The sequence below is a fragment of the Podarcis erhardii genome (genome assembly GCF_964252035.2).
Source record: "Podarcis erhardii genome assembly, chromosome: 13".
In the NCBI taxonomy this organism is placed as follows: Eukaryota; Metazoa; Chordata; class Lepidosauria; order Squamata; family Lacertidae; genus Podarcis; species Podarcis erhardii.
The window spans coordinates 24,156,338-24,184,225 of NC_138502.1; the positions used below are offsets into that span (position 1 = coordinate 24,156,338).

Genomic DNA, 27,888 nt, shown 5'->3' on the forward strand with positions numbered 1-27,888 from the left:
TTTCAGCCGACATGTCCCTTGGTCAGGGGTGATAGGAATTATAGTTCAAATCATCTGGAAGGTATCAGGTTGAGAAATGCTGGTTAGCCCATGTGGCTCTATTGGGTTCTGGGAATTCCTCTGATTTGAGGAACTACATCTATCCATGTGTATGAATCACAGGGATTAGCTGATTCAAGGAGCAATTTATGACTGGGCATTGGGATATTTAGCCCCAGGCCTCTGCAGAGATGGGGGGGGCAGCCAGGTACCCTTGCCCTGCACCTTGGAGAGCTAAGCCATATGAAGGCCCCTGCCAGGGACCAGTTGCTTTTAATGTTTGAGTTTAGAACTTTATTCTAATTTCTTCTAATTATTCTAAACCGACCATGGGCTTAAGACAAGCCTGTTTGGTCTCAGTCAAAATTCCAACCTTGTTCACTGGCCTCTTGGTCAAGCAGTTTTATATTTCACACAGGGGCAGGGAATGGCATATCCAAATTAAGCCAGTTAAGGGGTTTAATTTAAGGAAGGAGTGGGGGAAATTAAGGTCTGGGAGCCAAATGTTGCCTTCCAGGCCTCTCTGTTTTGCATTTGGTACCCACCACAGTCAACTCCTCTTTAGCCAGGCCACATTCCTCACACTCTTTGTGTATTTTTTGCAATACAGTGGTACCTCGGGTTACAGACGCTTCAGGTTACAGACTAACCCAGAAATAGTACCTTGGGTTAAGGACTTTGCTTCAGGATGAGAACAGAAATTGCGCAGCGGCAGTGCTGCAGCAGCAGGAGGCCCCATTAGCTAAAGTGGTACCTCAGGTTAAGAACAGACCTCCAGAATGAATTAAGTTCTTAGCCCGAGGTACCACTGTATCCTTGGATATTCCCTGCCTTGCTGGAATGTGTCCTTGCACTCTAATGATGCTTGCGTGTTCAGATGGATGGTGGAGATGGGTGTGAGAGTGTATGTATCCACTAGGCTACTGTATAAACATAAAATCCATCTCTCCACCCTCTTTTTGCTTCTGACTCTATCTACCACTGCCTTGTGCCAGAATCGAAGATTGCCCACTCCTGAATTAAGATGCTCAGCAGACATCATTAAAGAAAATAAATTTTTATATTGCTGATTGCTCCCTGTCCTGTAAATTCCCCTTGAGTGCAGAATGCACTAGTAATAAGGAGGGGCATCTTGTAATAATCACTATACCAAGGAGAAGCTAATCTTAATGTATAAAAGGCAACTCACATTCAAAAGATTCTTTCAGATGTGATAGGTTCCTTTCTGTATTTTCTCCAGTAATATAATAATAATAATGGACATGGTTCTGTTAGCATCTGCCTAGAAATATATATTTGGACCTTGTGATCCAGATTAAGTAGGATTGCCTCCCTTTGTCTGTTTAGAGAAAGAGACATGAAGGTGGAAAGGAACCTGGCCACATTTAGGAGGTTTCAATTAACTCGTTTCTTGATATTTGGACTTTCAGTGTCACCCACATTTTTTTCTTCAGACTAAGTACTGCCATCTATTAAATGAAAGAACAGCAGAAGAATCACAAAGGAGATATTAGATAGTATGGGTAAGACTATCCAACATGACAAAACAAATTCTATAGATGAAGAACTTCTAATGAAATTATGTGTTGGTTGCTGAAACGTTGGACAAAATTAACCTATGTGAATCAGTCATGACTACCCAATTAAAGGTATGTGGCCTTTTACTCTCTTTTGAAATATATAAAATGCATGCAATATAGTACTTAACAATGCTTAGAATTACAAGGTGCAAGGCTGGTGGAGGTGTGAGTTAGATGGAGAAATGGAAATTTGGCAGGTTGGATTTCTAATGCAGATATTGTAGTTCCATTAGGTGGAAACAGGAAACCCATATTCCATTTGAGAAATGAAATTATCATTGTTGGAACTATAAACTCTTGCAAAACTAGCCAGGTTAAAAGTTGATGCAGCTGAACAATTATCATATGAAGAACAAAAGAAATGTGCTCCTTTTGAAGTGTTAAGATCCAAGATATAAAAACCATTCAATTTTGCCATGAACTTGTTTCTTTTTTACAGGTGCAGTTATATGAAAATAAAGAACAGCTAAATCATACACATGTAACTGAATTTATTCTTCTGGGCTTTGGAGATCACCACCAGCTACTGCTGATTCTTCTTTTCCTTTTGTTCCTTTTTATCTACATTGTGACGATGGCTGGGAACATCCTCATCATTTTACTAGTTGCCACTGACCGACACCTTCACACCCCAATGTACTTCTTCCTTGGGAACCTCTCATGCTTGGAGACCTTCTGCAGCTCAAACATCTTGCCAAGAATGTTATCCAGTTTCCTTACAGGAAGGAAAGTGATTTCAGTCAATGCATGTTTTGTGCAACATTACTTCTTTGGTTTTTTTGGAGGTGTGGAATGCTACTTATTATCAGCAATGTCCTATGACCGGTACTTAGCTATATGTAAACCTCTCCATTATGTCACCATGATGAATGGCAAATTGTGTTTCCAACTCATAGTCAGCTCTTGGTTTAGTGGTTTTCTGTCAATTACTATGACAACGATTATCATGTCCAAGTTAGTTTTCTGTGGTGACAATAAAATCGACCATTTCTTTTGTGACACCTTCCCCATCATAGAACTATTTTGTGGTGACACTAGCACGTTAAAGTGGTATATATATGTTTTATGCTCTGTATTCACCTTTCCCCCATCTATATTGACCTTCACATCATATACTTTCATAATTATAGCCATAATGAAAATCCCTTCTGCAACCGGAAAACAAAAAGCATTTTCTACCTGTTCCTCTCATCTCTTGGTAGTTACAATTTTCTATGGCACACTGATGGCTGTCTATGTGATTCCGAACACTGACAGACTGAATGCCCTTCACAAAGTCTTCTCTATCTGTTATACCATCCTGACTCCCATGATCAATCCCATCATATATAGTTTAAGAAATAAAGAAGTAAAGGAAGCAGTGAGGAGACATATCTCATTCCTAGTAGTGCAAAATGAGAAGAAAAGATAGACTTAAGATTTGCTAAAGGTGTTGCTTTCTCAAAAGTGACTTCAAATTTGATAGCATCGCTAAACATATATGCTTTCATTTTTATAAATAAATGTGCTCCTTTTTGTGCACATTAGAACAGCACACACACACAAACACACTGAAAGTGGAATGCCAGAATCTGAACTAGTTCCATCCCAAATTTAGCAAATTTCTAGCCTCCTTCCATAGGCTGAATCTGGCTAGAGAACCACAGAAATACCTGGGTAGGCCTTGCACTATATTTTCAGTCAGGAGAGTTACAAGTTTATAAGAAACTACATTTTCTTTCCCAGGAATCATGCATCTCGCACACACAACTAAACTTTGATGCTTTCACTTGGTTACTGTTAGATCAGAATTGTATGTGGGATTTTTCTAATCTTTTCTTCATTACCTTTTATCCTCCTGTTTTACCTTTCATTGTTGTCTTTTCCTCTCCCTCTCTTCCGTTGACCCCAAATCCTCTCCTGTCCTGGGAACTCAAGGTCTCTAATTTTTGCAATATTCCTACAAGACACGGAGCTTTTTATATATATGAAGTACATTTGTAATTGCTATGTAATCATATTCTAACAATGTTGTTGTTGATGACAACAATGATAACAGTAGTACAGTAGTCACTCAATCATTTAATATTGATTTAGAACATGTATCTTGTTGTAATCACAATTTGTATTTTTATTTTTACAAGTTCACCTTTGGTAGGAATTAAGACTGATTTTTTGGTGGGGTGTGCATGTGTGGGTTACCTTTTGTAGTTGTGGTATATATTTATCTTGGATTTACTGTTTTGTTGAGTATTATGTCTTCATTTTGTGTATTAATTTAGACTATTGGTTGCATTGAACAGGGGAAAATTAGCAACTTAAAAAAAATACAGGGCTGGAATGTACATCTTGCAGACTGAGGTGTCTGAAAACAGATATGTTTTGCTTCCTTCCTGAAGTGATACAAAAATAGAGCAGATTTTTGTATCTCTTTGGGGAGATTCCACATCCACAGAGTAAATGTGGAAATGAATTATAATGATATCATAACTTCAGATGATGTTGGCACATGGAACAAGGACTGGAGAATGCAAACAACAGTTGGGTGTATCTGGGTAGAGGCAATCTGTCAGTTGTTTTAGTTTGGTTTGGCCTGTATCAAGCTTAAAACAAAATAATTTACCAATGTTAACCTAGTTCTTCTGGGTGAAATTAGTTTTCTATCTACCTTGCAATTACTGAAGCACCTGGATAAATTCCCTCATGCCCCATATTCAGCTGAGGATCATCAGAATTATAGCAATGAAGGGATGTATTAAGAAAAATGTTGCAGTGAAAGTGGCTAGGAGTACTTAAGTGAAGCTATAAATAAGACCACCCTTTGGCCTGACCTGACATTTCTACCTCAGATACGTAGCTCCTAAGTGATATTGTATTCTTTTATAAGCAAGATGGTTTATATTGAGATTATATAGTTCATGTGTGGAATATGTTTTTCTAGCCTTCTCAAATCACTTCTTGACAAAATTCTTTGCATGTTCCATCTGGACCTCTGAGTTGGTCTTGAAATTTTATTTTTGGTGAAGCTGGTGGCAGCACAGAGGTATGAGGCACCTCTGAAAAAATATCCACTCGTTTTAACCCTCCACACTCTTCAAAATTCCTTGAATATTTTGCAGGAAACACCAAATTCATCTTAAACACCTTTCCCATTTATGTCCAATTCAGAAGGCAGATAGAGAGATAGATTGGAATGTATCTTCATTTGGAGGTTTTCTTCTATTACTTACTTCCTCAGTCTAGGCATGTATCAAAAATCCTTGTTCTTCCTCTCTCTTATTCAGTCAATCCTTTTTCTAAAGGCCTCACTTTCTTATCATAGCTCTGGGATACATGTGAAGGAAACATGCCTTGGCAGACCTTGTTCTGAAATGTTCATGATGCTCTCTCTGGTATTCCTTTCACTGCTGTTTCCAAATGTGGTAGGGAAGGAAACCCACTTTAAGTGTATACTTGAACACCGCTACCCAGAGGGATACCATAAAGATGGAGACTTCATTATTGGTGCACTCGTATCTCAGTTCCTTACATGGGAAAAGCTAGAGGGATTTGCTATTCAGCCTCCTCTTGCTTACTCATTAGATCCATAGTAAGTCACTCTTCTTCCTTTAAATGTGTTAAAGCTGTTTCAAATATGTTGTAAAATGCTTCTTATAAAATAAACAAAGTTCAATAAAGATGAATCCCTGTAAGGGTTTTTGTTGTTGTTTTTTGGTGGGTATACAGACATGGTTCTTCATATTCTTCACACATACTTAAATACATATACAAAAATATTTAAATAAGGGCTAAACTGGGAAGATGTTTTTTAAAACTTTTCAGCAATTACATATATTTTACCCAAACTGCTCAGTGATCACGCCAAACCAAGCTGGTATTTCTGTCCATTCCACACATTACGCAGAAGTAAACCTTGGTTTGCCTGGGAATGTTTACTCAACAGCTGCCAACAGTTGTGATTTCAATAGGGTTTACTTATGATCCAGTTCTATGCATTTTGTTATGATTACTGCATTTTTTATAAGTGTTTTCTTGCAATTAATCTTGAAATTAAATTTTGCAGTGTGTGTGCATGTGTGGTGGTAATGGAACACTGCATCTTCTGTGCATTTACAGAATTAATTCTCATTGCAGTCCCTTGACTCGCAATTATCAACATGTTCTTGCCTTGGTCTATGCAGTAGAGGAGATAAACAAGAACCCCAATCTGCTACCCAACATGACTCTGGGATTTCACACCCATGAAAACTATTTCAATGCAAGGAAAACATATGAATGTTCATTAAGTATCCTTTCAGGAAGAGGCAGAACAGTTCCCAACTACACCTGCAGGAAACAGAACAAATTAATAGCTGTTATTGGAGGGCTAAATTCCATGTCATCCATTCAGATGTCAACTATCTTAGGTTTATACAAGATACCACAGGTGTGTATATTGGGAGTGATTTTCATGATAGAACACTCAGACATCCAGATCTTCTTTAGGCATATTATTTATCTCTAGCAATATTAAACAGTTTATATGTGAGCATGCTTTCACCACCAATAGGAAGGATGTTGGGATGTAAACTAATATGGAAATGTGTGATACTTTGTTTGTGACTCTCATTTTAGATCAGCTATGGATCATCTGATGAAGTATTGAGAAGTAAAACCCTTTCCCCATTTTTCTACCGGACTGTCCCAAATGAAGGTCTTCAGACCTTAGGAATAACCAAATTAGTTTTGCACTTTGGTTGGACCTGGGTTGGCCTCATAGCATCTTATAATGATCAAGGTGAAACCTTTGTCCTGAACTTGAAGAAGGAATTTGTCCAAAAGGGTGTGTGCATTGAATTTACAGAAATGCTTCCCCAAATGCTTGATAATACTATGCATATAAAAAATAAAATAATTAAGTCATCCTCCAGTATCATTGTGGTGTATGGAGATACAGATTTCCTCATCTGGGTAAAGATAACTATTGAAAGTTCTGCAGTTTCAGGGAAGGTTTTAATCATCACATCCCAATGGGACTTCCTATCTAGTGTCTCTTATTTGCATATGGGATTTTCTTCCTTCAGTGGCACCTTGTCATTTGCTCTCCATAAACATGAAATTGTGGGATTTCGCCATTTTCTTCTGAACATAACCCTCAGCAAATACCCAGATGATGTCTTTCTGCCACATTTTTGGGGGGCTGCATTCAGCTGTTTCATTCCATCACTAGATTCAGGCAGCATGTTTTGGCAACTATGTACTGGAAATGAAAGGATTAAGGATTTGCCTAAGTACAAATTTGATTTGCAAACATTGGACTTGAGCTACAATATATACAAAGCTGTTTATGCTATCGCAAAATCTTTACATGAAATGTATTCATCCAGATACATCTCAACAAAGCTGGAGAACAGATCAAGACCAAAGATGCATAAAATTAAACCATGGAAGGTAGTTAGACTATTTGTTTCTACTTATTTAAGGTTATGAACAATTGCTGCTAGCTTCTGTTTCCACTAAAGAAAAGTATATCTCAGGATGGATCTATGTTAACAAAGGAATATTATTATTCAAGGTTTACATTTCCTGAGAAATTGAAAGATGAATGACAGCAATGATGGTCTCCAGCTTAAAGAAGGGGCAACCAAATTTTCAGTTTTCCAAAAACCCACCTGTTCCCACCAATGAAACAATTCAGTTGCAGTTATTGCTACCACTTTCTACTACTTGCTTTAGTGTGTTCTTGTCTGTGAAATTACTATTGTTCTTCAATCTGTTTTTCCAGTGGTGGCAATCGTGGCTCTGCGTGGCCATGGGAAAATCAGGGGTTCTCACCTGCATGACCACCAGCAGCAATAACAGCGTTTACCAGTAGCAGGGACTTCTGGGACATCTCTCCAAACTTCAGATTGGCCAATAGTGAGTGTGGTTTGGGAGATGAACCTTAGGGAGCTAGTCTCCACTCAGATTGATCGCCGTTGCATAAATTCTTGCTGTGCTTTTGAATGGCCAGCACAGTCAACACACTCACTCTGTATCTTTTGGCCCTGCCCAAAGGCTAGTAGAGAGTGCTCCAGCACAGCCTTGCTGTGGAATTAATCAGTTGCTGTATTAAGGGCCAGGGAGGAATTTGCCTGCAGACAAATTAGGCCTGTCTGGAGTTTTTTCCTACCTCATAGCAACAGTCACAACTTTTGGCAGAAAAGGCATTGGGTTGTGTCAGTGAAGCTCAGATGTTGACAGGAGAAGAAGAACCAGGCCTAGAGAGAGAACAGTTAACAGCAGAAGACAGAGAGGAGGGGGAGAGCAGCTGTAATCTGAGCTCTGAACAAAGGGAGACAAAAGAAGAGGGCCAAAGTGACAGGCGGCTGTGTGAGAGCTCCAGTAGTGAGTTAGATGTTGGAATGCAGGAAGCATTCTCTCCCAAATCTCGTAGGATCTCAAAAGTGGCTGAGACGTGCGAAAGATACTTGGTTCAACAGCTGTGAATCCATCACACTGAAAGCCCTGCTCTGAGCACAAGAAGAATTCATGTCTAAAATGAAAGTGCCCAGAGTCAGGCTTCTGCAGCATAGTTCATAACTTTATTACTCCAAGCATGTATACAGAGGGTGTCTGTACAGGTCTAATGTTTTTATTATTTGGGATATGAATGCAAAAAATGCTATTGCAGTATATTAAAAAATGTTGCTTGCATTTGAGCAAAAAATATTGACCATTGTGCATTTCCTTCTTTTAATTGATCATGCTATGCAGCTGCATCCTTTTCTGAAGGAAGTCAGATATCATATTACTTCAACAGATGATGTCTTTTTTGATGAGAGGGGGGAATCAACATCTGGATATGACATTCTCAATTGGTTTACCCTACCAAACGATACCTTAATTAACAGGAAAGTTGGTAGAGTCTACATGCGCCATCCATCAATTGAACCATTTTTCTTTATAAATTCAACAAGAATTGTTTGGCAAAAGAATTTCAAGAAAGTAAGAATTGCAGTGGGGTTGTTGTGGTTTTTTTTTTTATTTATTTTAATCACTGATAATTAATATAATATACTACTATTCACTAGCAATTTTTCCCCCTACCACACTAAGTAGTAATTTCATATATCTTTACATCTTTTAAATTGAATGCAATTGTGGATGAGAATCAGAAAATCTGTCTATTTCTGTTACAGATAGGTAGCCGTGTTGGTCTGTCATAGTCAAAACAAAAAATTCCTTCCAGTAGCACCTTAAAGACCAACTAAGTTAGTTCTAGGTATGAGCTTTCGTGTGCATGCACACTTCTTCAGATACACACAGTGTATCTGAAGAAGTGTATCTGAAGTGTATCTGAAGAAGTGTATCTGAAGTGTATCTGAAGAAGTGTGCATGCACACGAAAGCTCATACCTAGAACTAACTTAGTTGGTCTTTAAGGTGCTACTGGAAGGAATTTTTTGTTTTGTCTATTTCTGCTCCATCATACTTTTGCATTTCTATAAAATATATTCGCTCAAAATATGTATTTCAATATGGGGGCATGGTGAGTGGGGGTGGGGTCAGGTGGCAATGTTTCTATTCTACTTAACATATGTGTGGGGTTTTGTGTCAGTGTTGCTTCTGTGGGTTCTCTTTACTATTCGCTTGTGTTCCTTTGGTTGTGAGAGAGGTTGGGGTTGACCTAAGGTGTGGTTGTTTGTGATTGGCTGTGGTGAACTTCATTTTCATGTTGTTTTAGGTTCCACAATCTATCTGTACCAAGAGCTGCCTTGAAGGTCAGCATAAGATAGCCATTGAAGGGAATCCTGTCTGTTGCTTTGCTTGTTCTCCATGCCCAGAAGGAACATTTTCTAACTACACAAGTAAGAGCTATAGAGAGATCATGTCTTGCAAAAACCTGGAATATAGTCAATGTCCTGTGAATTTCAGACCCACACATATAAAATCATAGAATCATAGAGTTGGAAGAGACCACAAGGGCCATCGAGTCCAACCCCCTGCCAAGCAGGAAACACCATCAGAGCACTCCTGACATATGGTTGTCAAGCCTCTGCTTAAAGACCTCCAAAGAAGGAGACTCCACCACACTCCTTGGCAGCAAATTCCACTGTCGAGCAGCTCTTACTGTCAGGAAGTTCTTCCTAATGTTTAGGTGGAATCTTCTTTCTTGTAGTTTGGAACCATTGCTCCGTGTTCGCTTCTCTGGAGCAGCAGAAAACAACCTTTCTCCCTCCTCTATGTGACATCCTTTTATATATTTGAACATGGCTATCATATCACCCCTTAACCTCCTCTTCTCCATGCTAAACATGCCCAGCTCCCTTAGCCGTTCCTCATAAGGCATCATTTCCAGGCCTTTGACCATTTTGGTTGCCCTCCTCTGGACACGTTCCAGTTTGTCAGTGTCCTTCTTGAACTGTGGTGCCCAGAACTGGACACAGTACTCCAGGTGAGGTCTGACCAGAGCAGAATACAGTGGCACTATTACTTCCCTTGATCTAGATGCTATACTCCTATTGATGCAGCCCAGAATTGCATTGGCTTTTTTAGCTGCCGCGTCACACTGTTGGCTCATGTCAAGTTTGTGGTCAACCAAGACTCCTAGATCCTTTTCACATGTACTGCTCTCAAGCCAGGTGTCACCCATCTTGTATTTGTCACTCTCATTTTTTTTTTTGCCCAAGTGCAATACTTTACATTTCTCCCTGTTAAAATTCATCTTGTTTGTTTTGGCCCAGTTCTCTAATCTGTCAAGGTCATTTTGAAGTGTGATCCTGTCCTCTGGGGTGTTAGCCACCCCTCCCAGTTTGGTGTCATCTGAAAATTTGATCAGGATGCCCTTGAGTCCATCATCCAAGTCATTGATAAAGATGTTGAATAAGACCGGGCCCAAGACAGAACCCTGTGGCACCCCACTAGTCACTCTTCTCCAGGATGAAGAGGAACCTTCATATATATAGCTCTGAAAAATCAGGAGGGACTTTGTTCTTTGTTCTTTCTTTGTTCTCTGTATGCAAATACATGTAAAGAAGGGTGTTTTTGTTTTTTTACAATTCATTCATTTTATCAGAAGGCATCATCATAACCTATTTGATTAGAAGAAGTGGTCTCAGAATTTTATCTAGCCCAGCTTTCCCCAACCTCTTGCCCTCCAAATGTTCTAAACTATAGCACCCATCACTCCCAGCCAGGATGATCCAAAACATTGGGAGGGCATGAGATTGGGGAAGGGTGATCTAGTTAGTGAGTATAGGCCTTAAGATAGTTGAAAGTGAGTTAGAGACATAGTTTCATGTCAGGCATAAAATCATTTATTTTGACTCACTGTTTCTGTTTTTGATGCAATGGAAAAACCCAACAAAACTGTTTACTTGATGTGACAGTGAAATGAGTGTGGTACAAAATGCATGAGAAAATTTTTAATACTACCTTCAATGTCTAGTGGAGAGGACACCTATGATTTTTCTACTGCCTGATTAAACAAACAAGTGCATATATTTCACTGTATTAATCTCAGTGGAATCAATATACTGGTTTATCTTAAATTTAAGTCCTACAGCATTTAGTTGGCCTGTGGTTCATTCTCTAATGCAGGGAGGGCCATCCAAAGGCCATTTCATGACCCAGCATACTTCTACTGCAGAAACATGGGGGTGGTTGGAACAAGAGCTCTGGCCACTAAACCCCAGAGGGGACTTATGGGTACAGGAGAGCTCAGAAGAAAACCCAAGCTGCCAAACTCACACATCATGACATTTTTTAAAGAGGATGCTGGCACCAATGCCACTGCTGCTACTAAGATAAGCAGATCCCCCTCATCTGAACAGTTGAGTGTACTTTCCAACCTAAGGGAGATGGAGCTCAGTTTGTAACAGTTTGTAACTACAGGAATAGTGTGTATCTGAAGAAGTGTGCATGCACACGAAAGCTCATACCTAGAACTAACTTAGTTGGTCTTTAAGGTGCTACTGGAAGGAATTTTTTTTATTTTGTTGTAACTACAGGAGGGAGACACATGCACCTTTAGAGAATATTTACCTTTACCTTTATCAGGAGCTCACACTGCATGCCATGTCAGTTGGTGAGACTAAAATGAATTGTCTTTGCATCACTTGGACGTCCTAGCTGCAAAGCACCCCCCCCCCCATTTTAATGTTTCTTCCTTTCATTCAGATGCAGATCGTTGTGAGAAATGCCCAGAAGATCAGTACCCAAATCCAGAAAAAATAAACTGCTTTCCAAAGTCAGTCACATTTTTGTCATTTCATGAGCCTTTGGGGATTGGTTTGGCTGGGACAGCTGGTTCCCTTTTTCTTATCACAATTTTGGTGCTAGGGGTTTTTATTAAGAACCAGGATACTCCCATTGTAAAAGCCAACAATCAGAATCTTACCTACACCCTTCTCGTTACCCTGATGCTCTGCTTTCTTTGTTCCTTCCTATTTATTGGTCAGCCTGGAAAAGTGACTTGCCTTCTCCGACAAACTACTTTTGGGATTATATTTTCTGCCTCTATTTCTTGTGTCCTGGCAAAGACTGTCACTGTGGTTCTGGCTTTCATGGCCACCAAGCCTGGAAATAAGATTAGGAAATGGAATGGAACAAAATTGACAAACTCCATCACTCTTTTCTGTACCCTTACTCAGGTTATCATTTGTATTGCCTGGCTTAAATCCTCTCCTCCATTCCCTGATTTTGACTTTGAATCTGAGGCTAATCACATAGTAATCCAGTGTAATGAAGGAGCTGCCCCTATGTTCTACACAGTCCTTGGTTACATGGCGTTTCTTGCTATTGTAAGCTTCTCTGTAGCTTTTCTAGCCAGGAAGCTGCCAGACATTTTCAACGAAGCCAAGTTCATCACCTTCAGCATGCTGATTTTTTGCAGCATTTGGATCTCATTTATTCCCACATATTTCAGCACTAAAGGGAAGTTTATGGTGGCTGTAGAGGTCTTCTCCATTTTAGCTTCCAGTGCAGGCTTGCTGGGGTGCATCTTCTTCCCCAAAGTCTACATTATTGTCATGAGGCCTGACCAGAACACCAAAAGGAAGTTACTAAAGAAATCAAATGCTGGAACAAATGATTTATAAGAATAAAAAGACTCTTTTGCTTTTAAATTCCTACCAAGGAAAGAAGGACTCTTAGAAAACATGTCCAAAAAAATCATCCCCTTCCATGGGGAAATTTTCTCTTTGCAAATGTGTAAGAGGATTTTGAGAGAGGGGAGACATTTTTGACGAAAATAATGTGGTGGATGCCTTACCTTAGTTTAAACAAAGTGTCCAAGGGTGGGATAATCTTCATGTTCTTTTTGCACATGTAGTGACTCTTAGTTGGTATGAGGCTTGTACACCCTCCCCACCATGTTTCCAGTTCCAGAATTCTCATGGGTATTCTTTTCTGGGAAATGTGGGTGGGAAGCCTCTTTATAGTTTAAAAGGCCTCATGGTTGGTGAAGCTCTCTATAGCCTTCCACCTTTCCTAGAATGCCCAAAGGGGAAAAAAGACATCATTATGTCTCTCCCCGCCCTTGGGCATAGTCATTCAGATCAAGTAGTGCAGTAGATTGCAGCCCCCAACCACCCAAATGATTCTTATTTTTGAGCAAACGAAAACAATATGCAAAACCACTTAATCTAATGACAAAGGTGTCTTTGTCATTTTCAGAAATGTATCCCATTCACCTACCATTTCTTGCCAAAAAGAAAAGCCGGACTAATATTTCTGAGGAAAACTATCATGAAGGTAAGGCCATAGAGAGGATGCATAACAAAAACAACTTTAATACAAATTGTTATGAAGTGAGAATCAACTGACACAAGCACGCAGTGCCTGAGAGATGGTATAGGTAGTTCCTGGTCAATATAATGATGATGATGATGATGATGATGATGATGATGATGGTGATGGTGATGATGATGATGATAATAATAATTTATTATTTATACCCCACCCATCTGGCTGGGTTTCCCCAGCCATGCTACAACTTGTGTTCCTAAATATTTGCTTCTGCATTCTAGAACCTTCTCAACAAGTGTCAATAAAGAGTGTAAATAAAGAGGTCATAAACTAAACTAAAGTCTCTGGTGTTCTCTCCTCTGATGGAAACTGTTGCCAAGATGCTGTAGGAAATGTGGTCTTTTCAGTCCCACCTAAGAACTCTTTCCATTACCTGCAGCAGAGAACAAGATGTGTGTGCGCACGCACACACACCATTCCACGTAAAGAAGTCAACTGCATAGACAGTTGAATATTTAATAATGGTGATAAGCTAGCAGCTTCTAAGACACCACAAGGCAGCAGGATAATTTGGGCTCAGTAGCACACACAACTCTGTCCTTGAACACCACTTCCTGTCTCTCAGTATCTGCCACTTGATGCAGCGGCCTCAGTCTGCCTAACATCCCTGAAAGAATGACATTTTTGACTACAAGCAAAAAGAGGCAGCAGAGTAGTAGAAGCTATCTTACAATTTGGGTACCATTTTGTGTAGAAAATTGGTCTTAGTTTAGCACATATAATTAACTGAAATGGTTAATCCTAGTGAGATATGTTTCAAAATACACTCCACTATGTGAACCCTAGAAGTTGCAGTCATGCTCCAGCTGGCTAAAGCTTCTGCACCACAGTATCTCCACCTCATTAGTTTGGATTTGATATCCTGCCTTTCACTCCCTTTAAGGAGTCTCAAAGCGGCTAACATTCTCCTTTCCCTTCCTCCCCCACAACAAACACTCTGTGAGGTGAGTGGGGCTGAGAGACTTCAAAGAGGTGTGACTGTTCAGACCAATTTCAAATTCAGACTGAATTCTTTGGGAAGGTGGCCATGTTAGTAATGCCAAATCCAGATGGTAATACCCCCAAACATAGTGCCCAATGATGGCACACACATGAAAGCAGTGGATGGTTGGTGGAAGGACCCTGAGTGAGAGGTGGGGAAGAGAAGATATCCCAGAGTGAGAGACTGGGAGGAGATGAAGAGTTCCCAGATGAGAGCTGGGAGGGTTCACCACCTTCTGTGCATGACAAGGGTTAAGTGCTGCCTTTGAGAGAGGTCTCTGTGTTTTCTCTCTCTCTTCCTTTCTCTGTTTTATTTAGATTAGTTTCTTTTATCTTACTGTATTATGAAAAAGTTTTAATAAAATATTATGAGAAAAAGAAGAAGACAGAATTCAACTTGCTTCTTAATGGCTTGAAGGACAAAAGAACTGGCTGTGACATATATTTAGGATAGGCATATGCGAAAGACCACCTTCACTCATATTTTTATTTTCTTTATTATTACATTTAAATTTCACATTTCCTCCAAGAAGTTCAAGGTCGCAAACATAGACCTCTCTCTTCCCATTTTATGCTCAAACCAACCCTGAGCTAGATTAGGTCAAGAAAAAGCGTCTGGCTCAAGGTTACCCACTTCATTGCTGAGCTGGGATTTGAACCCTGTTTTCCAGGACCTAGTCCAATACTTTAACCACTACACCACACTGGTTCTCATATGTATCCCATAAGAACCTGCTTGCTTATTAAAATAATCAATGGAGACTCTCTTATGCCTGATGTAAATTTATTTACTATGCATATATTATTTAAACAAAAATACTGATGCTAGCTTTGGGAATTCTGGGTCTTCCACTTTGGGATTTCTGGATATCTGCAACTAGACCTTAATAATTCCCTCTCTTCATACATTTACCTTAATTAATTTCCTAGCATGTTGAATGTAAACAGATTTGTGGTTGACATCATAGTAGAGCAGTCCACAAACCTCCCTGCATGACAGTTTCATAAGGATATAATGTTGCCTGTTGAGGGCAGCTCATTTTTCGTCCTGTAAAATCATTAATTTTTCGTTTCTAGAAAGAAAGAAGTGTAATTATGGTTGTTGGGGTACTGTTGTTGCAAATGTGATCTGGATCATTGTGACTAAATTCAGAAGGGGAAAAAATAAGGTGATTTTATTCGAAGTTCTTTATTCACATTTGATTAGCCGCCCATCTACAAGGAGCAAAGCTGGCAGCTTGATGGTGCCCAACAACTGGATTCTACTTGAATCTCAAAACAGGGTAACAAATAAAAATGGAGACAGCTGGTTTCACTCTAAGAGGTTGTAGACTCTGCTGGTTGGACTGTAGTGTAGGCTGTGAGGATGTAAATTAAAAGCCTTAATGTAGCACAAAGGAGGGATATGATGCAGCATCTTCAGATAAGATATTCGTGATAATTTGGCCTAAAAGCAAAACATGCCATCTCATTATAATAACGAAATCACCATTACCTTTTAAATATGTTGCTAAACTTGAATGAACTTGCCAATTTTAGATGATTGGGCAAATGCTTACCAAATTGAAATAGAAGATATTTAAATAATGATACAAAAGTGCTCATTTGTCTTTGCATTTGACCTGAAAGACCATACTCATGTAATATGAGAAAAACATAAATAGAAGAGAAATGTGGTTACATGTAGCACTTAAAATGGTACTTAAGTGGCACTTAAGATCCAATAAGCTTTACTTACTCTTATTGCACATGTGTTAGTGCTATCTGAGTGCAGTACTGTCAATTTCCATAGGCAACTAGATTTTTTGAATTGCTTCTGACAGAGACAAATAAGGAACAACAAACGGAAGTCATGAACAATGGGTTTCATTAAACTAAGTTTTACTCAGAATAGACCTGCTGAAATGAATGAACATGAATAAGTCCCTTCATTTCAGTGGGCCTTCTCTGAGTAAATATTTGCTTATTTCATAAAAGGTAATCTGTACAACTTCATTTCCCCCCCCCTTTTTTTTGCAAGCGAGTAAGTTTCAAAGTACCGGTAATATTTGTTTAAAATCTACACTGATGTCATCTGTGTCTCACCTATAAAATAATTAGAGAAAATTATGTTTCCTCTTCTAGAAGCTTTTTGGTATTATACTTCACTATACATATTTTTCTGGACTCTTTGGGACTTCTCAGGAGACATGTGCAGTGGAACCATCTGCGCACTCGCGGGTCGCGATTCAGCACTTCTGCGCATTTGCAAACACGATTTAGTACTTCTGTGCATGCGTGAGCGCCGAAACCCAGAAGTAACCCGTTCTGGTACCCGTTCTGGGTTCAGCGCAGTGAGCAACCTGAAAATGCATAACCTGAAGCATCTGTAATCCGAGGTACCACTGTATAGGGCTACATTTAGTCTGTTCATAATATCCAAAGAATAGCAGAAAACCAAAGAGATTTATGTTTTATAGAAAAAAACCAAACTTCATCAGAAAACAATAAATAATCTGTTCCTTTCATCTGCTGAACCGAGGAACTTGCTTATTAAAAGAATGATCTCCACATTCACACACTTGTGCACATGCACATAAAAACTCAGGGTGTAGTCATACTTGTATATTAAATGTTATGTATCAGATTTGAATGATGAAACCTGTATTTCTACCTATTGCCTTTTGCAGTTCCTTGAAATACCCTGAGGAGCATTTCATGGATAATAAACAATGGAACAATCAAACAATGGTAAAAGAATTCATCCTCCTTGGATTTGGAAATATCCATTCATTTCAGCTCCTTTTCCTGGTATTTCTAGTGATTTACCTTGTGACCATGTTGGGAAACCTTTTGATTGTTATCTTAGTTGCAGCTGATCAACACCTACACACTCCCATGTACTTCTTCCTAGCAAATTTGTCTTCTTTAGAGTCGTGCTACATCTCAACTATTTTGCCCAGAATGCTGAACAGTTTCATAACTGGGAACCAGTCTATGTCTGTGAATTCTTGTTTCATGCAACTGTATTTCTTTGGGGCCTTGGCTACTGCAGAATGCTATCTGCTTGCTGCTATGTCTTACGATCGGTATCTAGCAATCTGCAAACCATTGCATTATATGACCATAATGAATGCCAGGTTCTCCCTGCAACTTTCAAGTGGTTCTTGGGTCATTGGATTCATCGTTAATACTTTAACGACCTCTTCAATGATGCACTTAATATTCTGTGGACCTAATGAAATCGACCACTTCTTCTGTGATTTTGCACCATTACTTCAACTGTCTTGTAACGATACCCTGAAAATACAGCTGCTGATTTTTGTCCTGTCAGCTCTGTTTGGATTGGTGCCATTTCTTTTAACACTTATTTCCTACAGCTGCATCATAAAAACCATTCTGAGGATCCCATCCACTTTAGGAAGGAAGAAAGCATTTTCCACCTGCTCATCACACCTCATTGTGGTTACACTCTTTTATGGCACTATAGTCATTGTATACGTGTTACCAAAAACCAGAACACTTAGAGACCTTAACAAGGTCTGCTCTGTCTTCTACACTGTCTTAACACCCTTGGTGAATCCTTTCGTTTACAGCCTGAGAAATAAAGACATTAAACAAGCGCTAAGGAAAGGTGTGAGATATTTTGTCGATAGATCATAAGCATCATCAGGCTTTCTTCTGTATACTCCCGGAATGGGGAACTGGTTGGACTTCAACTTACATGAGTTCCAGCTACCATGGATAATGGTCAGGGTTGATGGGAGAAGCAGTTTGGCAACATCTGGAGGGCCTTTTTTATTTAAAGAAAAATGTAAAAGCTGCCGCTACTATATCAATGAGATGGCTACCATGATCATACCTTGCTTTCATAGGGAAGTGACTTGTTTGAATTAGAATGCTAAATTGCATATACAGCCTCGTCTGATCCATTCAGTTAATATGTATGTGATTATGACAAAAATGCAATCGCACCTGTGTACAAACTCATGCACATGCTCTGGACTTGTGAATGGGGAACATATTTCTTCCTATCACAAGCAGCTTTAAACACAAATCAATTCAGACAGATTTAGTAAGGAATACATTTGTTGCTACTAAACAGCAATGTTTCAAATGACATTTGAAACACTGCTGTTTAGTAGCAGCAAATGTATTCCTTACCACATAAGAGACCACAACACTGTTTCCTATATTTTCCTTTGGGTGTCTAGGTCTTCCAAATAAGCTGATGTGGGTCATGTGGCGCAATGGGTCAGTGCATCTGTGGTACAAGCCAGCCAGGAATGGCTGTGGGCAGGATTCCCGCACTGCAGGGAGTTGGACTAGATGATTCTCAGGGTCCCTTCCAACTCTACAGTTCTATGATTCTGTGGTTCTATTGTTCTTTAGTTCTATGTAGTGCTGATCTTCCAGAATACAGCAGCTAGCTCATGCCCATAATGTAAGCTCCCTGAGGCACCAACCACCTCACATTGCCAGCTGGTTACAGTGACTTGTCGCTTGGTCTGATGATCCTGGAACTTGGAGGTTTACCCAGCTGAATGCTGGACAGTGTAAGGAAACAGGTTTCCTGTCATCTCGCAGTTGTGCTAGGTGGCAATAGGAACCTCTTCTAGTTCTGAAGCTAGGGTTTGGGCTTTTACTGGGATGCTGTTGTCCAAAGGCTATTGGCATTCCCTTGCTGTATGCCAAAATTCATCTCACATGTGTTTAGAACCCAGCCGCAAATGTTTTTGTTCTGTTAATAAAGTTTGACCCTTTAGTCCAACTTTCCTGTGCGCAAGTCTTTATTCTGGGGTGGGGGTAGGCAGTGCATATGTCTTATGTTGTGAATTATCTTACAATGAACATCATATCCACCCACTTGTTCAATTACTCAGTTACTTCACTTGAATAAAACGGAAAGAGAATTCAAACATTAAGAGAGTCATTCCAGAGTAGGTTCTCAAACCATTTACTGTGCAATCCTATACATGTCTACTTAGTACTAAGTAGGCCTGTGCATAGGTCCTACAACCTGCCCTGTGTGGCCTTGATCTGTATCCCCCAGATTGGGCCTATTTGCTCTGAGCTACCCCGGTGGCTGCCTGCCAACCTAGCAGTTCGAAAGCACCTCCGGGTGCAAGTAGATAAATAGGGACCGCTTACCAGCGGGAAGGTAAACGGCGTTTCCGTGTGCGGCTCTGGCTCGCCAGAGCAGCGATGTCACGCTGGCCACGTGACCCGGAAGTGTCTTCGGACAGAGCTGGCCCCTGGCCTCTTAAGTGAGATGGGCGCACAACCCCAGAGTCTGTCAAGACTGGCCCGTACGGGCAGGGGTACCTTTACCTTTACCTTTTACCCCGGTGGCTACCTACCATACCCTGGATTTGTTCCTGAAGCAATTCATGGAGCAGTGCTAAAATGCTAAAAACAAAACAAACAAAAAAATAGACAGGAAAGGATGGTTGCCACATCAGATCCTCCCACCTGGTAGCTTCTTCCCTATGAGCAGCTCTTTAATGAATGAGTCACTCATGAAGAAACAGCACCATGCAGGGTCGGGACCTCTCACTTAACTGATGTTAAGCAGAATGGTCCAACTTTACATGGTGCTGGAAGGAGAAGAACCTGGAGGAAAAGAGGAGCAGAACCTGGAGGGTGTATGTTACTTTCACTCACGTGTGCATTTGAATGCATTTTTATGCACACTACTTGGCCGGGAGCTCCATTGCAAAATTTGAAGAAATACAAATTTCAAGGGATGCCAATGTTTGGATTTACATATTTTTCAGAATGTGTGAATTAGATGGGTTTGCCTTCAAATGTGAACTGAATTAATTTCCCCCCAATCTCTGCTTTGAAACAAGACAATGGTTTTATGCCATAAAGCAATTCAATGATATGATATACATCTTAGATAATTTTACTTAGAAGTCAGCCCTACTAGCCTCAGCGGGTCTTACTTCAAAATAAGTTTGTGTACAGGTTGCAACTTAACTACGCATTTAGAGTCTCTTATGAATCTATACCATATAATTCAGTTTTGTCAACTGACCAAAAACATAGTCCCCCCCCCCCATGAATACCCATTTTTCACTATTGCAGCTTTCATTAGTGTAGATGTAATGTAGGTAATGAATTCCTTAGGCACCTCAAGTTAAAGTTGCCTACACAAGTGACACCAATTAAAATGAGTATATAGCAATGAACTGGGAGTGTTTCTTTTTTTATTTTTCAAATCTATAAGGCTGCATGCTCTGTGGGATACACTGCACTTTTTTCTAACACTGGAAAGATGCTGTAATCAAAACAATCAAATGCACCAATAACACCTCAGAAGCGGTAGGAATTTTGCTCCTTTAGCAAAATTATGAAAAATGCAATAGAAGCTCTAACTGTGTCCTATCTTAGACATGAATGGAGCATTATTTCCAGTAACGTATGTTAATGCAGAAATGAGGAACTTATTAAATGACCTGTATATTTAATACATTTAGAATTTTGGTCTTCAGCATAACAGCAACCATGAGTTTAATAAGAGAGTGATATCTAGTTCACTAGAAATCATGATTCAAGAGTATTTTACATTAAACGTTTGTTCTGCTTACTAAGCCACTAGAACTGGTTCAACATTTAGTTCTGAAGAACTTCTGTATGTCTAGATTGAAATAAGTGCTCAAAGTTGAAAAATCAGCCACTTGTTTTTACCCATCAATGGGGTACATGGATCATTCATGTAGAGGCTCATGGTGCATACAGAGCTTGATGAGTATTGACTTTTAGCAGGGTTAACTGTAAGCAGGACTTGTTGGTTGCTCTTAAGGGTTTGCTAGAAGCTTCTGTGATGTGAGCCAAAGGGCAAGAACTGAAGGAATGTTGTCCTATCATTCTTTGCGTGAGGCTTGTGCCCCCTATGAGGAGAGAGAGAGTCCAGTACACTCCTACAAATGGACTGTGGAAAGGAGTCGTCTTAAATATCCCACATGGAAGAAAGACACCATAGACAGTGTGGGTCTATTATGAAACCTATTGCACCACCACGCCAAATGCAACATAACCAGTAACCAGTTTCTCTCTTTGTGGGTGAAAAACTATGAAATAACTTGCAGCTTCGGAGTGTTTTGCTGAACGAAGAAGCCTCTTCTAAGAGAGAGCATGCCAACCGGCACAGGGCTGGTGTTCAGGAGCTATTCCTGATATTTTGAATCACTATGAGATTGCATTGAATTGCATTGTTTTGATGAATTGTTTTGTTTAAATTATTGTTTTTGATATTATAGTGATCATAGTGATCATTTTTTAACACTCTTGTTACTGTGAGCCACTTTGAGATCAACCTTTGTTGAAAAGCAGAATAAATATGATATGGGGTGAGTTTGGGAAACACCTACGGAATCCACATAACAATCTCTATAGATGTTATTTTCAGGCTGAATGCAACAGAAGCATTGGCTACCATTGTCACAAAAAATGGGTGTAGCTCAGTGGCAGAGCATGCAGAAAGTCCCAGTTTCAACCCCTGGCATACCACCCATTCTGTGATTACTTTATGAACAGGCAACATGTGTTGTGAAAGACCTTTGAGACCCCAGAGAGCTGTTACCAGCTAGAATGGATCATACTCATCTCGATGGATCAGTGGTCTGAGTCAGTATGAGGCAGCTTCATAAGTTTGGAAATTCTGCAAAATTCAATATTTTTTATTCACACACAGTTACCAAAGTAGCAGGAACCAATAAGGTCCCACAATCAGCTAAGTTAGCAAATAATACTATTGCAATTACAAGGTTAATTGATAAAACCACCCTTCATTAGAAGACACTTCCAAGCCAATCTCAACATGTTCATCGAGATATGAACATGCAAAGGTCTGCTTTCTCAGATCAACTAATTTTTTTGCCCAAATTCTATATATACAGTATGTGAAATATTAACCTTTATATGAGACTGATAATCTTTATTTTATGGATATATATCCTGCCTTTGAGAAGAAATTCTCCCTCTTGAACTCTGCAATGTCTGGCTGACATTACATTGCATGCATAGCCCATCCTCTGCTTCATACCTCATTCTCCTAAGAAGTTAGAGGCAAAGTTACAGACCCATGTCAAATAGAACATTTTGGTGGGTCACTCCTGTACTAAAGAGTTAGTTTTGCAACACCTGTGGAATTATTTCATCTAACCTCTTAATTTGTCATGTTTCTTACAGATTTTATCCATCTTTGAACTATTAAAAGATCCATGAACAGATTCGATTTTTTAAGAACTGTGTATATGGTTATCTTCACGAGTGTACTTCTGTTTCTGTTATTCATGCATAGTAAATGCAATGGGAACCCAGAACTGGAGAAACCAGACAGACTTTTCGGAATTCATTCTCTTGGGATTTAGTGATGTCCCTGAACTACAGTTAATTTTCTTTTTGATGTTTTTTCTGATCTACACTGTGACCATGACTGGAAACCTTCTGATTGTTGTTCTTATCATGTGTGACCAGCATCTCCATACCCCCATGTACTTCTTTCTGGGAAATCTTTCATGCCTGGAGACCTTCTACAGCTCAACCATAGTACCCAGGATGCTAGCAAGTTTCTTGAGTGGAGAGAGGACAATTCCTATGTGGGGCTGTTTTTTACAATATTATTTCTTCGGCTCTCTTGTGGGTTCAGAATGTTATCTGCTGGCTGCTATGTCTTATGATCGGTATTTAGCAATTTGCAAGCCTCTTCACTATTCAGCCTTAATGAATCATACATTGTGCCTACAGATTATGATGGGATCATGTGCAAGCTGTTTTCTACTTAACTCTATAACAACATATTTGATGTCCCAGCTATCATTTTGTGGTCCTCGTATTCTTGATCATTTCTTCTGTGATTTCACCCCAGTTATAAAGCTTGCCTGTGGTGATACACAACAGATGGAATTAATGGCTTTCTTCCTCTCTTCCCTAATAGCTCTAGCCCCATTTCTTTTGATTTTGGTGTCCTATAGTTTGATCATCTCCACTGTCCTAAGAATTCCATCAAACACAGGGAGACGAAAGGCCTTTTCCACTTGTTCATCCCATCTTATGGTGGTTATAGTTTTCTACGGAACCCTTGTCATTGTCTACATGTTTCCCAAAACAAACACATTGAAAGACCTGAACAAAGTCTTCTCCATCTTTTATACAGTTCTAACCCCCATTGTCAATCCCATTGTATATTGCCTGAGAAACAGAGAGATAAAGGAAGCTATGATTAAGCTTATCTGTCAGTTGCTTAGTTTTGTAAGGAGAAGTACATTTTTCCACAGCAGCTTTGGGTAGAATGAATAAAGAATTTCTGATTGGATTGTGAACTGATATAGGATAATGTCTGGATTAGATCCAATGAATTGTTTGGCAGAGTAAGGCACTTCTGACAAAAAAAGACTCTCCTCCCTGAAAGAGAGGGGAGTGGTTGTGGGCAGGAGCCCGAGCTCCGCCCCTAGCAGGGGGCGTTAGCCCCCTGCCTCCCCCAACCAGGTGCTTCCGAGGGGGCATTTACAGCAGCCTATATGCTGCGGCGCCAGCCCCTCCTCGGCCTCATTCTTCTCTCCGTCGTCCCGTCGCGAGTCACCCACCCTCCACTCCCTTTGAGCTCAGGGCCTTGCTATGGACCTTAGGTTGGTCGCCCTGTTTGTCTAGGGGGCCTGGTAGGAATTTTTCCATTTGGCATTAGGCTTTTTGGTTTTTTCGCCTACCTCGTAGCAATCATCACAACTTTTGTGGTATTGGTGGGTAGGTTAGGCATTGGAATAATGTGTTGTGGTGTGTCAAAGGGCTAGGTGTGGCCATCGCCTATGCCTTCAATTTTTGGGTATTCCATTAAAGGAATCTGGCGGTCGTGTATTCTGTCCGATGCCTGCTTGGTGGGAGGCCATGGCACGACCCTCAGTGACATCAGGGGAGAGCCTATAGTTGGATTAGCATCAACAGGCTCCACCTACTGGTGAATAAACCCCCTTGTTTTAGACATCCAATGCCTAAGCCAATACCTTTTCACTGCTGTAATCAATAAAGTTGTGGCCTTTTCTTGCCCATTAACCTTATATCACGTGTCCTTGTGTATTCATTCCACATTGCGGGGGTTGGGTCCTCAAACCACAACACCTTCTTATGAATAGAAGACATTCCTCCATCAGAGAAAATTTCTTAGAATCACCCCTCTATGTTGAGTGAGTGAATAAATATTTCTGGTTATCTCAAATGATATCCAGCTAACTTTATTATTTCCTTCTGACCCAACTGAAGTTTAACCAATGTGAATAAAATATTTTTGCTTAATCTGTTGCATGAACATAGAAGCTCCTCTATGTGTTTCATATCAGTGTCACTGAATTGTTATCTACAATTGGAATAAGAAAAATGATGATGGTCAACCTGCCTTTTAGGAGACAATGTCCCACAAAAATGTGACCCCACCCCAAAATAAGAGGAACTGGACTCAAAAGCAGTAAGGTGAATAGCAAATGATTTAATAAGCATTTTGGACCCTGCTTGACCTTCCTTGGGGAAAAATAAGTTTATAAAATAATAATTACAAAACAGAATAATAGGTTATATAACTACCATAACAATCTTTTTTAGATTTCATTACAAGCTAGGAAAAGAAAACAATGTCCTTTTCATGAAAGCATAACAAATAATATAAGACAAAAGCAAGGAACAACAAATGATATATACAGGGATAGACCAGACAGGATGGGGGGAAATGAGAAAAAATAAACAAGGATTTTTTGTAAGGCATGGTCCTCAATGGTGGGAAAAATAAAAAGAAGAAAGCTCGGAGACAGCATAATTGTAGGAAGAAGTCAAAGTACATAGTGGATGACTGTAATAAAAGGGAATATGGAACAGAAATGCCAGATTCCTGCATGATATGCATAATATACTCATAATATCACAATACAAATCACCTTATAAAATTCCTACTTCAAAGCCTTCTGTTACATCCATTGCCTATTGAATTGTACACTGCATTGACTATATATGCCATTTTACATTAAAATGATAAACAACAGATAATAAAGTACTCATATTCTCTGTGAGAGCAATCTTATACACAAGAAGCTGGTATAAAGCAAGCCAGCATAAGTTAACCCAGTGTAAAATTATGTCAAAACCATACTCTGTTCAGGAGCAAGGTAGCTGCCAATCCAAGCCTGTCAGAAGGAAAACAAGCTTTTAAAAAATAACCTGACTTGTATTATCCATCTTTCCATGTCATGTTACTTCCTAGCTCTGTCACCGCCATGCCCCCAGACTGTCACTTTTGGTGGTAATTACACTGGTCTCAGCTCAGCTGAGTTGGGAATCAAATGGCTGAGCTGAAGATCCACCACATCCTAACTCACTCATCCCAGTGAATCTTGCCATAAGATTGCCTCCATCCTTTCTATTTTATATAGTTTAATATATCCCAAATACAGATTCACTAAATCCTGCTTTTTATTATTTCTCCACTCTATTTATCCACTTATTTGTCTTCACATTGTTGTCCATCTCTGGTTCTGATTAAATTCAATAGATTAACCATATATATTAGTTAACCAACAGTCTATTGAGATTTTGGCATTCAATCCTTCTTCCTGCAGTTAACAATTTCCAATATTATCCCTCTGAACACTATCCTTAAGATATTGAAACAATATTGCTAGTGGGTTATTGGGAAGATCATAACCCAAAATATCCTTTGTTTCACTCAGAAGTAAACTCAAATATATCTGAATTTTCCTACATGACTACATGATCTGAAATATGTCAATCACAGGAATTTTGTACTTCCAGCAATTATTTGATGTTCCTATTTAATCTGTTTGGTGTCATCCCAGTCATCACAGAAATAAAGGACCAGCAAATATCAGCATGTAACTCCATCAATAAAAAAGCCCCCTTAAGCAGCTGCTGCTACAGCAACAGCAATCACCTAAGCATGCCTTTAATGAAAAACATGTTAGGTAGGTTTGCCATATATTGAACAGCAAAAAAAGAGACCAGCCCAAGCTGCTGCCAGCCGGAGCAGGGAAAAGGGATGCACAGGTGTGCGGGGCTGCCACTGCCACGCCCATGCAGCTCTTTCCCTGGCTCAGGCTGGCAGTGGCCATGGCGTGAGGAGAAGCCCATGCCCAAGCCCAGGCTGGCTCCCAGAGAGGAATTCATACCTGCTATATAACAACAGTGTGGCATGGCAGTTAAGCTAAGGATTGTGCTTCAGTTTGTCATCCAAACTGGGAACAGTAGTTAAGGTCTCTCCTTAACCATGATGTATAGCCAGTAGGCTATGATTAGTAACATTAACCATAAACCCAAGCATAGACGAAACACAGAGGCAAGCCTTAGCACAACTGTCCTGCTTTGCTGTGGTTAAAATACTCAGGAGGAACAGAGAAGATGTGAACTTCACTCTGGAAACCTGCATATTCACAATGTCACGGTAAAGAATATCTTGGCTTACACGGATGTGTGGACAAAGTTTCTGCAGATTATTCTAAAAGCCTGCATTTGCTTATGACCCTCCGTAAAGATTCCTTCACCTCTTTGTTCCTTAGGCTGTAGATAAGTGGATTGATTAGAGGGGTTAAGACTGTGTAGAAGACTGAAAAGATTTTGTCCACTTCCCGCAGAGCTTTCCTTTTTGGAAGTGCATATACAAATATTAAGGATCCATAAAATATAGAAACCACAATAAGGTGGGAAGAACAGGTTGAAAAGGCCTTTTTCCTCCCTGTTGAAGATGGGATCCGTAAGATGGTGGCAATTATACACACATAAGACATCAGTGTCAAGAGACAAGAAGGAATAGTGTCTATGGCAGAGACTGTAAGACCCACCAGTGTCACCAAAGTGGTGTCACTGCAAGATAGATTAATCACCGGTGTCAATTCACAAAAGAAATGATCAATTTCACTGGGACCACAGTAATATAGTTGTGACATTAAACTTATTACTATTGTCATAACTGTAATCCCACATAACCAGGACCCAGCTGACAAGAGAAAGCAGAGTTTCCCATCCATAAGAGTGGCATAGTGGAGAGGCTTACAAATGGCTAAATAGCGATCATAGGACATGGCAGCCAACAGGTAGCATTCAGCAACAACTAGGAATCCAAACCAATAAAGCTGAGTGAAACAGCCAGCAATAGATATACTTCTATCCCCTGTCAGGAAGCTGGCTAACATCCTGGGAAGGAGAGTTGATGTATAGCAGGTCTCCAAGCAGGACAAGTTTCCAAGGAAGTAGTACATAGGAGTGTGAAGGTGATGATCAGAGACTACCAGAGTGATGATTATGATGTTTCCAAACACAGTCACAGTGTAGATGATTACGAATACCATGAAGAATGGAATTTGTAATTTTGGGTCATTTCCAAATCCCAGAAGGGTAAATGTGGTTATTGCTGTTCCATTGCTTATTTCAAAATTCTCCATAGGTTCACTGGAAGTTAACTGCTAAAATTGTTGTTTCCCCAGAATTTTGCTATTCCAGATTTCAATGCTTGCAATCATTCAAATGAAATTTGGAAGAATTTTGCCTGTAGTTAGTGACCA

At 39.8% G+C, this 27,888-nt stretch overlaps 4 protein-coding genes across 4 annotated transcripts; 3 read left to right on the forward strand and 1 right to left on the reverse strand.

Moving 5' to 3' along the window:
* Window positions 1-1,670: 1,670 nt before the first annotated feature.
* Window positions 1,671-8,065, forward strand: LOC309327020 (olfactory receptor 10A7-like; the record flags this gene model as incomplete). Its single annotated transcript, XM_081836052.1, has 4 exons — window positions 1,671-1,688; window positions 2,059-2,979; window positions 6,213-6,548; window positions 7,757-8,065. 4 exons carry the CDS (start codon window positions 1,671-1,673, stop codon window positions 8,063-8,065), a joined length of 1,584 nt encoding a protein of 527 aa, XP_081692178.1.
* An 8,916-nt stretch (window positions 8,066-16,981) lies between these two features.
* On the forward strand, window positions 16,982-17,989 carry LOC309327021 (olfactory receptor 6B1-like; the record flags this gene model as incomplete). The annotated part of the gene is made up of 1 exon (XM_081836053.1): window positions 16,982-17,989. One exon carries the CDS (start codon window positions 16,982-16,984, stop codon window positions 17,987-17,989), a length of 1,008 nt encoding a protein of 335 aa, XP_081692179.1.
* A 4,653-nt stretch (window positions 17,990-22,642) lies between these two features.
* On the forward strand, window positions 22,643-23,623 carry LOC309327022 (olfactory receptor 10A7-like; the record flags this gene model as incomplete). The annotated part of the gene is made up of 1 exon (XM_081836054.1): window positions 22,643-23,623. One exon carries the CDS (start codon window positions 22,643-22,645, stop codon window positions 23,621-23,623), a length of 981 nt encoding a protein of 326 aa, XP_081692180.1.
* A 3,197-nt stretch (window positions 23,624-26,820) lies between these two features.
* Window positions 26,821-27,768, reverse strand: LOC309327023 (olfactory receptor 5AR1-like; the record flags this gene model as incomplete). Its single annotated transcript, XM_081836055.1, has 1 exon — window positions 26,821-27,768. One exon carries the CDS (start codon window positions 27,766-27,768, stop codon window positions 26,821-26,823), a length of 948 nt encoding a protein of 315 aa, XP_081692181.1.
* Window positions 27,769-27,888: the final 120 nt, after the last annotated feature.